General features: G+C 47.5%; 1 protein-coding gene across 7 annotated transcripts in view; it reads left to right on the forward strand.

Moving 5' to 3' along the window:
* The window catches only part of LOC139216597 (serine/threonine-protein kinase WNK4-like), a 23,354-nt gene extending 7,676 nt beyond the window's left edge, over nt 1-15,678 (forward strand). For 3 of the 7 annotated variants that reach the window (XM_070847762.1, XM_070847764.1, XM_070847763.1), the window contains exons 7-23: nt 562-781; nt 879-1,374; nt 1,498-1,700; nt 2,038-2,111; nt 2,853-2,988; nt 3,085-3,201; nt 3,740-3,880; nt 4,042-4,096; nt 4,390-4,500; nt 5,327-5,895; nt 6,164-6,212; nt 6,289-6,620; nt 6,816-6,864; nt 11,407-11,815; nt 12,632-12,837; nt 12,938-13,023; nt 13,830-15,678. In XM_070847762.1, coding sequence (XP_070703863.1) covers nt 562-781; nt 879-1,374; nt 1,498-1,700; nt 2,038-2,111; nt 2,853-2,988; nt 3,085-3,201; nt 3,740-3,880; nt 4,042-4,096; nt 4,390-4,500; nt 5,327-5,895; nt 6,164-6,212; nt 6,289-6,620; nt 6,816-6,864; nt 11,407-11,815; nt 12,632-12,837; nt 12,938-13,023; nt 13,830-13,832 — 3,256 coding nt within the window. In that variant the 3' untranslated portion in view covers nt 13,833-15,678. The remainder of the gene's footprint in view (nt 1-561; nt 782-878; nt 1,375-1,497; nt 1,701-2,037; nt 2,112-2,852; nt 2,989-3,084; nt 3,202-3,739; nt 3,881-4,041; nt 4,097-4,389; nt 4,501-5,326; nt 5,896-6,163; nt 6,213-6,288; nt 6,621-6,815; nt 6,865-11,406; nt 11,816-12,631; nt 12,838-12,937; nt 13,024-13,829) is intronic. The other 4 variants (XM_070847765.1, XM_070847766.1, XM_070847768.1 and 1 more) reach the window with 4 other exon arrangements.
* The last annotated feature ends 491 nt before the right edge of the window (nt 15,679-16,169 follow it).

Consider the following 16,169-nt stretch of genomic DNA (forward strand, 5'->3'; position numbering starts at 1 on the left):
TCGAGCTAGCCGGCGGCGCTACAGCTGCTCTGAGTGTGTTTGGTATCAGGATGTGGTCCCAGCAGCAGGTCGAGGGTCCGATCCTTCTGGGGCTTCTGATCAGAGGACCAGGAGTCTGTGATAAGATCCGATAATCAGAGAAGGGGTCAGTAGCACAGGGACGTAGCGTAGCTAGCTAGCTAGCAGGGGACCAGAGGATGAAGCTCACTGAGAGCTTTGACTCCAAACTAAATGGTTCTTTACCGTCTTCACTTTACTGACTTCATCTCTTAACTGACAAGCATCATGTGTAAGATTCAGGGAACACTTCAAACACATTTAAACTTTATTTGTCTCCTGCCGTTGACGACCGGACAGATTTTTACTGACATCAGGTCACGCGTCCGTCCGCTGGACGGGGGCGGGACTTCAGCTCTCTATGAAGTGCAGGACAGTCTTTAGAAATAAAATTAAATTAGAATAAAACTGAAATTACGTCAACATTTTATGAGCTTTTGTGATTTTGTGTCAGACGTGTTAGACTCTGAGCCGGCGGTTTGTCGTGTCGGTTTCCTCCTGCAGGTTCACGGTTCAGGACCTGCTGGACCACCGGTTCTTCCAGGAGCAGCTGGGAGTCCACGTGGATCTGGCAGAGGACGATGACGGCGCCAAGGCGGCGCTGAAGCTCTGGCTCCGGATGGACCACAACAAGAAGCTCCACGGGAAATACAAAGACAACAACGCCATCGAGTTCCTGTTCGAGCTGTACAAAGACGTTCCAGAAGAGGTCGCGCAGGAGATGGTACCCTCACTGCCGCCACGCTGATGACATCACACTGATGATCACCTGGCAAGCAGACAGGTGGAGGTGGTCTCACCTGTCTCTGTCTGTCTCTCAGGTGGTACTGGGGTTCGTCTGTGAGGCAGACTATAAGGTGGTTGCCATGGCGATCAGACACAGAGTGACGGCCATAAAACGTCAGCGGGAAAAACAGCGGCACCTGCTGGAGGAAGCTCTGAGCCGCCAGAAGGAAGCTGCCATCGAGGAAGAGTGTGACCCCGCCCCCCGGCCACCTGAGCCGCCCAATCAGAGACCAGTAAGGAGGGTAGCCAATCAGGTGTGTTTGAGGCTGTTTCCATGGAAACAGCCATGGACACTTCCATATTTACATAGTGAGTTTAATCAATTCATGAGGCTTCCAAATTCGCAGCAGGACTCAGTTGGTGGACCCGCCCCTGCCTGGATACAAGCCCCGCCCTCGGCAACAACGACATCATCGGCGCTGTCATCGAGCATCAGCCCGGTGGATTCTGGGATCGGCGGTGTCCCCAGCAGGATGGAAGGAGACGAGGATGACAAGACCACCAAACACACCTCGTACTCCTCCGCCACATGTCAGCATTATTATAATACTGTTTACTATGTAGAATTATTTTATTATACTAATTTAATTTATTTAACTGACTTTTCAAAACATATTTCATTCTCATGACCTTAACCTCTGGTTGCCATGGCAGCGGACTGTGAGATGGACACCTCCTTCAGCTCCTCAGGTGTCTCGGAGAAGGTGGCCACTCCTGTCACTAGCCCTGCCCCTTTGCCTCCTGTTTCCACCCCTGCTCCCGTGGCTTGGGAAACCCCTCTCCCCAGGGTGGCCCCTCCCTCTGTGACCCGGGCTCCGTCCAAAGCTCCGCCCTTTCCCGTGCTGCGCTTCCCCAAGGTGAGTAGGGGGCGGGGCTAAAGTGGAGAAAACAGGCTGCAGGCTGCAAACATCCAGGGGTTCATCCTCTGCAGACGGGAGCTGCTGTCTGAACATCCAGGGGTTCATCCTCTGCAGACGGGAGCTGCTGTCTGAACATCCAGGGGTTCATCCTCTGCAGACAGGAGCTGCTGTCTGAACATCCAGGGGTCCATCCTCTGCAGACAGTGTGTGTCTCCCTCTAGGGGAGATAAGTCTGTACTGACAGGGGAGCTGTGGACCAATCAGCTGTGAGAGACTGACCCTGTGCATCATGGGTAAACAAACATGTCTTCAGCTCTCTTTGTGTCTTCTCCAGAGCATCGCTGTGTCCAACAATGCAGAGCGACAGTCATCTGGATCAGTCTGTGGCTTCTCCTCACCTGTGGACAGGTAACACACACACACACACACACACACACACACACATTCGTTTCCATACTTTTGAGGCCCTTCATCAATATGACCTTAATCTAAACCTCTGAAATGTCCTCACACACACTGTCCTCACACACACTGTCCTCACACACACACTGTCCTCACACACACTGTCCTCACACACACACTGTCCTCACACACACACTGTCCTCACACTGTCCTCACACACACTGTCCTCACACACACACTGTCCTCACACACACACTGTCCTCACACACACACTGTCCTCACACTGTCTTCACACACACTGTCCTCACACACACACTGTCCTCACAGACACACTGTCCTCACACACACTGTCCTCACACACACTGTCCTCACACACACACTGTCCTCACACACACACACTGTCCTCACACACACACTGTCCTCACATACACACTGTCCTCACACTGTCCTCACACACACTGTCCTCACACACACTGTCCTCACACACACTGTCCTCACACACACACTGTCCTCACACACACTGTCCTCACACTGTCCTCACACACACTGTCCTCACACACACTGTCCTCACACTGTCCTCACACACACTGTCCTCACACACACTGTCCTCACACTGTCCTCACACACACTGTCCTCACAAAGGCAGTACACAGACTCGTTTGATAAACCACAGGATGTTGAACCTGCTTGTGTTGTTTCATGTTAAAACGTTTGACCATCTTTTCTCTCTCCACCCTGTGGTCGTAGCTACGCCTCTGATGTGACCTCAGGTTTGAGTGATGGCAATGACGGCCAATCAGATAAGGGCAAACAGGAAGCAGACAAACAGGCGGCTGCCAAGCAGTTCAAGAGGAGAGCGAGAGCTCGTCTGAAAATCACAGGGGTGAAAGCCTGAGTCACTGCAATCACTGGATTCAAATATAACGTATCACATGCTGTGTGTGACACTGTGTGTGTGTGTGTGTGTGTGTGTGTTCAGCTGTCCGACATGGTGGACCGGGTCGTGGAGTGTCAGCTGCAGACTCACAACAGTAAGATGGTGACGTTTAAGTTTGACCTGGACGGAGACAATCCAGAGGACATCGCCTCTGTGATGGTGAGCAGCAGCAGCCAATCAGAGTGCAAGTTTCAGTCGTGAGTGAGAGGGGTCCCAGCGACAGCCGTTTGTACCTCCCTGAGTGTCCAGATCAGTAAACTACCAGTGAAATGTACTGATCAGTCCTGCTCGGAGCCTGTTAACCCTTTATAGGGCACTCAGTGAAATCCTTAGAGATTCCAGATTTGAACCCCAGACCATCACTGGTGCTCATTACAAGACTTGTTTACTTTTGGGAGTTTTTCAAAATAAAAATGTAGTGTTGTGGTGAAAATCAATTTCTTGCCGGCCTGTCATGTAGCCTGATTGTGGCTGATTGGCTTGGAGAAATCTGGTAGAAGGGGGGGCATGTTGAACTCCCACTGAAGTTACCAAATGTGGTCCCTTGCCCGATAAAGGGTTAATGGGGAGTTCTTCCTGTTGTTCCTGTTGTCGTCTACAGATCACTAAATGGGAGGCTGAAGCTTGGGGGGGCTTTAGTTATCAGTTATCAGCACGGATCAGTTTAGCTTCCTTTCACCTGCGTGTGTGTGTTCAGATCCACAGAGACTTCATTCTGCCGTCAGAGCGACAAGGATTCATCCACCGCATGTATGACATCATCAGCAGGGCGGAGTCTATGATGTATCAACAGCAGCCAGCTCACCTGACCGCCACTACCACGCTGCCTGAGTCCCTGGTCCGTGTGTGTGTGTGAATAGTCATATTAAAACATCTTAAAACTGACGTATTCACATGCCAAAGACCCCAGAGGGCCTCACTTTAAGTTACACCTGATCGAGTGTTTTGTTTCCTTCTTGTTTCACTGCTTTTTCTGATGTTATGTTATTCTCCCGTCAGCCGAACCTGCCGGCCCACCGCCTCTCCAGAACGCTGTCCTCATCTTCACTTCCTGGTGAGAAAAGGAGGAAACACGGGTGAAGGTTTTTTAAACACACGACAGAAAATATAAAAATATAAAACAGTGGTGATGGATGGAGGAGATGTCACATGATTTGATATGTTTCACGCAGCCGCACGGTTCAGGTAACTTGTTCCTGCCTGTAACCTGATAATCAGCACACACACTGACTCCTTCATGACCTCTGACCTCTGACCTCCTGATCTTTATCTATTATTTTAAAAACCTCTACGGTCGGTCTTTACGTGCCTCGGACTGAGTGATTCATTGATGTGTCCTCCCATCAGACATTGCAGACACTGACCCCTCCCCCCTGAAGGATGGAGACTTCTACGTCGACCCTGAGGCCACGCCCCCCGTCAGACCGCTGAGGTCACAGTCCTTCCACACCTCATCAGGTACGCAAACCCGTTATTCATAACAACTCACAACTGTCCCTTTTTTAACTGGAAAATCATTTTCAAATATGTTGAGTCACCGTTTCTTAGAAATTAAAGGAAGCGTCCAACATTTGGATGAATCCTACAGATAGTTGTGGAGTCCCTCAGGGCAGTGTCCTGGGGCCTCTGTTGTTTCTGTTTAACTTTGAATGAATTCACGGTACCACTTTAATATTCGGGTAAATCATATCGCTCCCTGTCTTCTCCAGTTCTCTCTATTAGTTTCCTCCAGTACAGGACTTGCTTAGCCTAGCTTAGCACAAAGATTAAAATATAGAGGAACTAGTAATTAATTTTTCTTCTGCAACTTCTATCGTGATATCGCATGTATAAAATAAAATAGTTAACACACAAAGCACAGTCAAAGATGATCAGATGAATGGTACGTGCAGCTGAATATTTTGAATGAGTAATGAAGCATGAATGCAGCACAGCTTGTGTTTAACAGTTTTCCTCTGATTCCAGTCCTTGTGCTAAGCTAGGCTAGCAGTTTTCCTCTGATTCCAGTCCTTGTGCTAAGCTAGGCTAGCAGTTTTCCTCTGATTCCAGTCCTTGTGCTAAGCTAGGCTAACAGTTTTCCTCTGATTCCAGTCCTTGTGCTAAGCTAGGCTAACAGTTTTCCTCTGATTCCAGTCCTTGTGCTAAGCTAGGCTAGCAGTTTTCCTCTGATTCCAGTCCTTGTGCTAAGCTAGGCTAGCAGTTTTCCTCTGCTTCATCAGAGAAATGACCTTCATTCATAAATGCTGTAAATGATACATAATCTCATCCCTCTCCCTCTCTCCAGCTTCCTCCCATCAGCCTCCCCCCTACCCAAGGCATTACTCCCCTCCTCAGCCCCCCTCCCACCTCGTCCCTCAGTATCAGTATCACCTCCCCTCTCCCCCTTACTCCCCCTACACATCTCAATTTCCTGGTCAGAGTTCCTCCCCCACCAGCCTCCCCCAAGTCCACAGTAACCCCTCCCTCCTCACCCCCTCCTCCTCTTCCTCAGCTCCTCCTCCCCCTCCCCACTGGCCCCCCACTGACCAGCCCCTCTTCTCTCTGGCTAATGTCCTCTCTCTAGCCATGAGTGTGGCCCAGTCCTTAATGCCCCCAGCCGGCACCCCCAACCATGGCTTTCACCCCCAGCCCCTGTCTCCCCCTTTCCCCTCACCTCAGGCCTCCCTCTCTTCCCCTTTCCCCTCCCCCCAGGCCTCCCTCTCTCCCCCCATGTCTCCAGCACTAGGCTCCAAGCTCCATCATCCAGGCCACGCCTCCTTCTCTGCTCCCTTCTCCTCTCAGCCATCTTACGCCCCGCCCACCCCAAACAGCCAGCACGGGGCGGAGCCCGGACGGACACCTGACACACCACAGGTAGGAAAGAGCGTCATAGACAGGTAAGCTTCTGACACCTGGTCTCTGTAGGGACAGACCCTGGGCCTGTACTCAACCCCCCCAGGAAGCTCTCCAGGTTTGAAGCTCTCATGTAACTACAACAGTGGCGTCCATCATGTGCTGCTGTTGGGCCCCAACAGACTTTTCCACAGACTCTTATTGTGAAAATCAGATGATAAACGACTCGTTTGATTCATTCAGTCCGAAATCGGTTTCACTTAATGATGAATTCATTTATTCATTTCAGCCTCACAGTCCTGTCCCGCAGAGGGACATCTTAGCCCCGCCCCCTCCTGGTGAGTCCCAACTGACGTCACAGTGTGACATCACAGCAGACTGAACAGACTCACTGATCATTTACCTGGCCCACAGGTTCAGAGGCTATTTCTGCTCCCACTGCACCCAGTGCTCCCAGTCTGACCACTGCACCCAGTCTGACCACTGCACCCAGTGCCCCCACTGCTCCCAGTCTGACCACTGCACCCAGTGCTCCCACTGCTCCCAGTCTGACCACTGCACCCAGTGCTCCCACTGCTCCCAGTCTGATCACTGCACCCAGTGCTCCCACTGCTCCCAGTCTGACCACTGCACCCAGTGCTCCCACTGCACCCAGTCTGACCACTGCTCCCAGTGCTCCCAGTGCTCCCAGTCCCAGAGCAGAGCTCTCAGCCTCGTCGCCATCTATGTCGACCCCCCCCAACAGAGTAAGACACAAACGAACATATTTGACCTTTTTATTTGACATTAAACTTTATTTTGTTGCTTCCTGTCCTTTAATTGTTTAAACTTTCACCTGTGAAGTCACTTTTATTGTCACGTTTCAATGGGAGGACATCAGGAGAACCATGAGACATCTGCTCACATCTATAACTGATCATAAAGTTCTCCCTCCTGTCCAGGTGTCCTCCCCCGTCTCCCCGCCACCCAGCCTGTCTCCCATTCAGGAGGGTAAGACACACACCTGTCCACCAGTCAGTCCACTCAGCTTCAGCTCAGTGTGTCCAAACATGCTCCTCATATGAGGCCGACCATGAACCTTGGTGACGGATTCAACTGGTGCTGATCTCACACCATAGACCTCCACTACACACTAACACACTGACTAACTAGCACACACACACTATAGACCTCCACTACACACTGACACACTGACTAACTAGCACACACACACTATAGACCTCCACTACACACTGACACACTGACTAACTAACACACACACACACTATAGACCTCCACTACACACTAACACACTGACTAACTAGCACACACACTATAGACCTCCACTACACACTGACACACTGACTAACTAGCACACACACTATAGACCTCCACTACACACTGACACACTGACTAACTAGCACACACACACACACTATAGACCTCCACTACACACTAACACACTGACTAACTAGCACACACACACTATAGACCTCCACTACACACTGACACACTGACTAACTAACACACACACTATAGACCTCCACTACACACTGACACACTGACTAACTAACACACACACACACTATAGACCTCCACTACACACTAACACACTGACTAACTAGCACACACACACACTATAGACCTCCACTACACACTGACTAACTAGCACACACACTATAGACCTCCACTACACACTGACACACTGACTAACTAGCACACACACACACACACACTATAGACCTCCACTACACACTAACACACTGACTAACTAGCACACACACACTATAGACCTCCACTACACACTGACACACTGACTAACTAACACACACACTATAGACCTCCACTACACACTAACACACTGACTAACTAGCACACACACACTATAGACCTCCACTACACACTGACACACTGACTAACTAACACACACACACACACTATAGACCTCCACTACACACTAACACACTGACTAACTAGCACACACACACACTATAGACCTCCACTACACACTGACTAACTAGCACACACACTATAGACCTCCACTACACACTGACACACTGACTAACTAGCACACACACACACACTATAGACCTCCACTACACACTAACACACTGACTAACTAGCACACACACACTATAGACCTCCACTACACACTGACACACTGACTAACTAACACACACACTATAGACCTCCACTACACACTAACACACTGACCAACTAGCACACACACACACTATAGACCTCCACTACACACTAACACACTGACTAACTAGCACACACACACACACACACACACTGTAGACCTCCACTACACACTAACACACTGACTAACTAGCACACACACACACCATAGACCTCCACTACACACTAACACACTGACTAACTAACACACACACACACACACACACACACACACACACACTGTAGACCTCCACTACACACTAACACACTGACTAACTAGCACACACACACACACCATAGACCTCCACTACACACTAACACACTGACTAACTAGCACACACACACTATAGACCTCCACTACACACTAACACACTGACTAACTAACACACACACACACACACACACACACACTGTAGACCTCCACTACACACTAACACACTGACTAACTAGCACACACACACACCATAGACCTCCACTACACACTAACACACTGACTAACTAGCACACACACACTATAGACCTCCACTACACACTAACACATTGACTAACTAGCACACACACACACACACTGTAGACCTCCACTACACACTAACACACTGACTAACTAGCACACACACACACCATAGACCTCCACTACACACTAACACACTGACTAACTAGCACACACACACACTATAGACCTCCACTACACACTAACACACTGACTAACTAACACACACACTATAGACCTCCACTACACACTAACACACTGACTAACTAGCACACACACTATAGACCTCCACTACACACTAACACACTGACTAACTAGCACACACACACACTATAGACCTCCACTACACACTAACACACTGACTAACTAACACACACACTATAGACCTCCACTACACACTGACACACTGACTAACTAGCACACACACACACACACTATAGACCTCCACTACACACTAACACACTGACTAACTAGCACACACACACTATAGACCTCCACTACACACTAACACACTGACTAACTAACACACACACTATAGACCTCCACTACACACTAACACACTGACTAACTAGCACACACACACTATAGACCTCCACTACACACTGACACACTACTAACTAGCACACACACACACACTATAGACCTCCACTACACACTGACACACTGACTAACTAGCACACACACACACACTATAGACCTCCACTACACACTGACACACTGACTAACTAGCACACACACACTATAGACCTCCACTACACACTGACACACTGACTAACTAGCACACACACACACACACACACTATAGACCTCCACTACACTAACACACTGACTAACTAGCACACACACACTATAGACCTCCACTACACACTGACACACTGACTAACTAGCACACACACACACACACTATAGACCTCCACTACACTAACACACTGACTAACTAGCACACACACACTATAGACCTCCACTACACTAACACACTGACTAACTAGCACACACACACTATAGACCTCCACTACACACTGACACACTGGCTAACTAGCACACACACACACACACACACACTATAGACCTCCACTACACACTGACACACTGACTAACTAGCACACACACACACACACACACACACACTATAGACCTCCACTACACACTGACACACTGACTAACTAGCACACACACACACTATAGACCTCCACTACACACTGGCTAACTAGCACACACACACACACACTATAGACCTCCACTACACACTAACACACTGACTAACTAACACACACACTATAGACCTCCACTACACACTAACACACTGACTAACTAGCACACACACACTATAGACCTCCACTACACACTGACACACTACTAACTAGCACACACACACACACACTATAGACCTCCACTACACACTGACACACTTACTAACTAGCACACACACACACACTATAGACCTCCACTACACACTGGCTAACTAGCACACACACACACACACACTATAGACCTCCACTACACACTGACTAACTAGCACACACACACACACACACACTATAGACCTCCACTACACACTGACACACTGACTAACTAGCACACACACACACACACTATAGACCTCCACTACACACTGACACACTGGCAAACTAGCACACACACACACACTATAGACCTCCACTACACACTGACACACTGACTAACTAGCACACACACACACACACTATAGACCTCCACTACACACTGACACACTGACTAACTAGCACACACACACTATAGACCTCCACTACACACTGACACACTGACTAACTAGCACACACACACTATAGACCTCCACTACACACTGACACACTGACTAACTAGCACACACACACACACACTATAGACCTCCACTACACACTGACACACTGGCTAACTAGCACACACACACACACACACACACACACACACACTATAGACCTCCACTACACTAACACACTGACTAACTAGCACACACACACTATAGACCTCCACTACACACTGACACACTGACTAACTAGCACACACACACACACACTATAGACCTCCACTACACACTGACACACTGGCTAACTAGCACACACACACACACACACACACACACACACACACACTATAGACCTCCACTACACACTGACACACTGACTAACTAGCACACACACACTATAGACCTCCACTACACACTGACACATTGACTAACTAGCACACACACACACACACTATAGACCTCCACTACACACTGACTAACTAGCACACACACACTATAGACCTCCACTACACACTGACACACTGACTAACTAGCACACACACACTATAGACCTCCACTACACACTGACACACTGACTAACTAGCACACACACACACACACACACACACTATAGACCTCCACTACACTAACACACTGACTAACTAGCACACACACACACACACTATAGACCTCCACTACACACTAACACACTGACTAACTAGCACACACACACACACACACACACTATAGACCTCCACTACACTAACACACTGACTAACTAGCACACACACACACTATAGACCTCCACTACACACTGACACACTGACTAACTAGCACACACACACACACACACACACTATAGACCTCCACTACACTGACACACTGACTAACTAGCACACACACACACACTATAGACCTCCACTACACACTAACACACTGACTAACTAGCACACACACACACACACTATAGACCTCCACTACACTAACACACTGACTGACATAAGTTAATCAACTTGCAACACGAACACACAAAGTAAAGATGATCCATTTAGATTCTATTGACTTTCACTCACCTGTAGCGCCACCTTCAAGACAAACTACTGGCAACACTCACGTTCTTCTTCTGGTTCTCTTTCAGTGAAACAGTCTTCAGGCTTCAGCATTGGTCGTTTCCAGGTGATGGCGTCTAAAAACAGTCATCAGGAGGCCCGCCCCCTCAGCCAGGCCACACCCACCACCCACTCTCCGCCTCCTGCCTCTGTGGACCAATCAGAGAGCTCAGACAGCAGCACAGGGGAAGAGAGCGAATCAGAGAGCAGCATCAGCACTGTGACGTCGGCCCCACCTGGTCATCCTCTGAGTTACCAAGAGGAGGAGAAGAGGAGGATGGAAGAGGAGGAGGAAGAGGAGAAGAAGAGGAGGGGGAGTCGGAGGCTGAGTGTCCCTCAGTGGGAGGGGATGAACCGCTCGGCAGCCTGCCTCAGCTCTGACGAATCAGAGAGTGAGAACGAGGAGACGTGGGCGGAGCTACAGGAGCTCCGAGAGAGGTGATTAGTGAATCGATGCGATGATGCTGATGATGCAGAGTAAACAGTGGAATAGCCCTTTAGTTTTAATGAACATGATACAACAATCCTGAACTGCAGCGCTGCCTTCGAATCTGTCAAGTAACCAGATTTTTTTACATCAAAATAACTTTTTTAGGGTAGATGGTCGAGTACTCCAATTTAAACTTTTAAATAAAGTCGCTTTAAAATATTTTTTGAAGCACTACCAGGTTTTACTTGATGTGGTGTAACGTGTGTGATGTTTAAAACCGACACTGGTATGACTTTATGACTCTTTACCGCTTCTGGTTCTATCACACAAGTAAAACAAATTACCACAGTTCCAAAGTTTCTTTTTAAACGTGGAGAAAATCCTACACTGACCAATGAAATCTCCTCTGAACTTATTAAAGTCATAACCAATTTCGGTGGATTACAGTTCTAACTTCTCTGGTTCTGTTGAAAATATGATCACATCATCTGCATAGAGAGATATTCGTGGTTCATTGTCACTGATGTTTAAACCTGTAACAGCTGGGAAACCACAAGAGACCACAGGTAGTTAAAGTAAAAGTGTTTACCTGCAGTTTGGTACCAAGGTAGGCAGGTAACGTGACACAGGTGGGAGGGGTGGAGACACAATCAGTGGTGGCGGGAAAACACACCTCATCATTCACAGTTATATGCTCTTATTCAACTAATTTAGCCAATCAATCAATAAAAGCCTTGAATCTACTGTGTCACCGCCACAGTTTGTTCACTTTACCTTCTGAACATTTGAATCTGATCCTTTCTAACCTTTAATCCTGATCACAGACACCTGGCGGAGGTGCAGACCCTGCAAGCCAATCAGAAGCGAGAGATCGAGGACTTGTACTCGAGGATGGGTAAAGTCCCGCCCCCTGGTATCGTCTCTCCGGCCGCCATGCTGAACTACCGCCAACGCCGCCTCTCCAAGCCCGGAAACTACCCTCCTCCTCGCAAAAACAGCCTGCAGAGGCTGGACGCGCTGCTCCCTGCAGGTGGGGAGGAGATGGTGCAGCTTGACCCCCACACTCAGAATACTGACCAGAGGTTAGAACAGCAACACCAGGTGATGATGGTGTTTGTGTTTTGGTCCAGGTATCATGCGGAAGAGCCCTGTGAGCGGCGGATCTCAGGAGAAGGCAGGGAGAGGTGTGACGTTCGCCCCCGAGCACAGCTGCATGGTACGACCCTTCCCTCCAGACTCCCATCTAAAAACTACCCGTTTAAGGAGGTTCATGTCAGTTTGTCACTTTACTTCAAACGTGTTTGATTTGAATTGAAGAGACCAGAAAACTTCAGCAATACGTTTCAGATTAACTCTGATTTTTAAGAAAAGAAGCGCCAGTCTGTGAGCATCATCATGAGCGTAGCTACCGACAGACTATTTAACCCTCCTATTATCTTTGGGGTCAATTTGACCCCATTCAATGTTTAACGTCTCTAAATAAATATTAGACATCATTTTTTTTGCTCCATATTCAATGACTTTTCCTAATTTAATGGGGACAACTGGGGAAACATAAAATCAACATGATGATGTGTTTTCAACATCCTGTACACATGTTGTACGTATCAGATGTTGGTAACTTTGAAGGTAACAGGAGGGTTCAGACTGAAGGACCCAGTGTTTGTAGAGAAGAACTGCTGTGAGCTGTGTGTTCTCATTAGGCCACTTCCTCCACGACAGCCAATCAATAACTGGCTTTGCTCATTCAAATCAATAACACAACATGTTATCAACAGGTACCTGAATATGTATAATATTGATTCAGAAAAAACTTTATTGATAATCTGTATCAGGAGCACTTTTACTTCTATCAGAGTATTTGTACACTGAGGTATTAGTACTTTTACTGAAGTACAACATCAGAGTACTTTTCCGTGTTGATTGACAGGGTAGCAACAGTAACTAAGGGGGACGGGGCCCGGGGAGAGAAAGGGCTCTGATTGGCTGATGTCTGATCTGACCTTGGACCTTTTCCTGCAGTGATGAAGACGATGAAACCCGACGATGATGAAGAGGACTCGCCTGTGAACACGTCACTTTATTGTGAATCCAACATGTAAATGTAGCTTTAATCTGTTTGGAAGGAGTTTGACTCCAGGTTTCACTTTGTTCTGCTCCTTTTCTATCTTTTAAACACTTTGATGACATTTCAGCACTTTAGCAGCTAAATACTGAGCCTTAATGATCCTGATGAGAGAACACGTCTGACTGATTGAAGCCTTTTAAAGACAAACACTCAAACATCTTTGGCGCCCTCTGCAGGAGGAAGTGATGTCACTGACCAGAGCACAGTCATGTTATTGTCATGTTATTTAAATGCTTGTGTGTGAACCGACCTGATCAGCTGAGCTTCAGACTCGTCGTAGTTTAACCTCTGGATGTGTTTGTGGACTTTAACCTGCCTGAGGTCCTGTTCTGGTCTGTTCTTTGTCCAGCTGAATCAAGTCCAGCCTCACAGGACTCTCATTTCAAGTTTGATGCTCTGAATTGTTCACAAACTCTGAACCTGATGGTTGAAGGTTTTTTGTGTGTAAAATGTGTTGAAGTGTAATAAAAGATCCGTTGAACAGCAGAATGACTGAAGGTCACGTGATGATTCTCCGTCTCTGAGCTGTGGCCACTTTATCAGGTATGACTGGATGTGATGCTTTTCCAGGCTTCACCGCAGCCTCTTTCAGTTGTGGTTTGTTTTGGGGGGTTTCTCCCTTCGGTCTGCTCTTTAGCAGGTAAAATGCATGCTCTACAGGGTTGAAGTCTGGAGACTGACTTGGCCAGTCTAAAACCTCCCACTTCTTGCCCCTGATGAACTCCTGTGTTGTTTTGGCAGTGTGTTTTGAATCATTATCTTGCTGCACCATGAAGGATCTCCCAATCAGTTTGGTTGCATCTTTCTTTAAATTGGCAGACAAAATGTCTCTGTAGACTTCTGAGTTCATTTTGCTGCTGCCATCATGTGTTACATCATCAGTGAAGATGAATGAGCCCATCCCAGAAGAAGCCATGCAGGCCCAAGCCATGACATGACCTCCACTGTGTTTCACAGAGGAGCTTGTATGTTTGGGATCATGAGCAGATCCTCTCTTTCTCCAAACTTTAGCCTTTCCATCACTTTGGTAAAGGTTCATCTTTGTCTCATCAGTCCATAAAACTTTGTCCCAGAATTTTTAGGCTTGTCTCTGGACTTTTTCTGGACCTGTTCTTCTTGCTAAGGAGTGGTTTGCATCTTCTGGTGTGGCCTCTGTACTTTTGTTCGTGAAGTCTTCTGCGAACAGTAGACTGTGACACCTTCTCTCCTGCTCTCTGGAGGTTGATGCTGATGTCAACAGTTGTTTTAGGGTCTTTCTTTACAGCTCTCACAATGTCTCTGTCATCAACTGCTGCTGTTTTCCTTGGTCTACCCGTTCGACGTCTGTTACTTAGTACACCAGTGGTTTCTTTCTTCTTCATGACATTCCAAATGGTTGTACTGGCTATGGCCAATGTTTGTGCAATGACTCTGATTGATTTTCCATCTTCTCTCAGCTTCACAATTGCTTGTTTTTCACCCATGGACAGCTCTCTGGTTTTCTTGTTGGTTACACCTCTAACTATAAATGCAGTCTGCACAGGCAAAACCCAAATCTGAAACTGAACGTAGACATTCAGCTATTTATTGTTTGAATAATCAATGTAACAGGACACACCAGGGCATCAAAACACACCTGTCAGTCACATGTTCCAATACTTTTGCTCACATGAAAAATGGGTGGGTTCAAACAAAGGGTGCTAACTTCTAAGTTGTGTATCAGATCCAGATGTAAATACCTGGAAATAAAAGCTGAAATGTTGATCTCTTGTCTCATATTCATCTTTTAATGTCAACCCCAAATGTTTTCAGTCTACAGCAAAAGTAAAGGAATTGGCCTCACTGTTCCAATACTTTTGGAGGGGAGTGTATAATCCCCCCCCATAGTCCACCGCCCTAAGCATCCGGGACTAAAGGTCCTCCTGTATGTCAATGAACTCAGAGTCTGTTCTGGAGAATGAAACCATCCTGAAACACTTTGAATTATTTGATGTACTATTATTTAATAACCCCATCACACTCAGGGTTTTGGAAGTCCTGGGGAAAACCGCTGGTTGTTGTGGACCGCATCGGTTTCACTTTCACCTGTAGGAGCCGTACCTTTGTTCCAGGTGGCTCTGAGCCAGCCAATAGGAAAGCAGAAGCAGCCGGACAATAAGAGCTGAAGCTGAAGCTCAGACGAGCAGATTTTCTCAACGAAACAAACCAAAGCAGGTCAAAGCAGGTAAGACCTTCATTTTTCTGTACTTTGTTTC

Source organism: Pempheris klunzingeri, chromosome 17 (assembly GCF_042242105.1).
Source record: "Pempheris klunzingeri isolate RE-2024b chromosome 17, fPemKlu1.hap1, whole genome shotgun sequence".
NCBI classification, from domain to species: Eukaryota; Metazoa; Chordata; class Actinopteri; order Acropomatiformes; family Pempheridae; genus Pempheris; species Pempheris klunzingeri.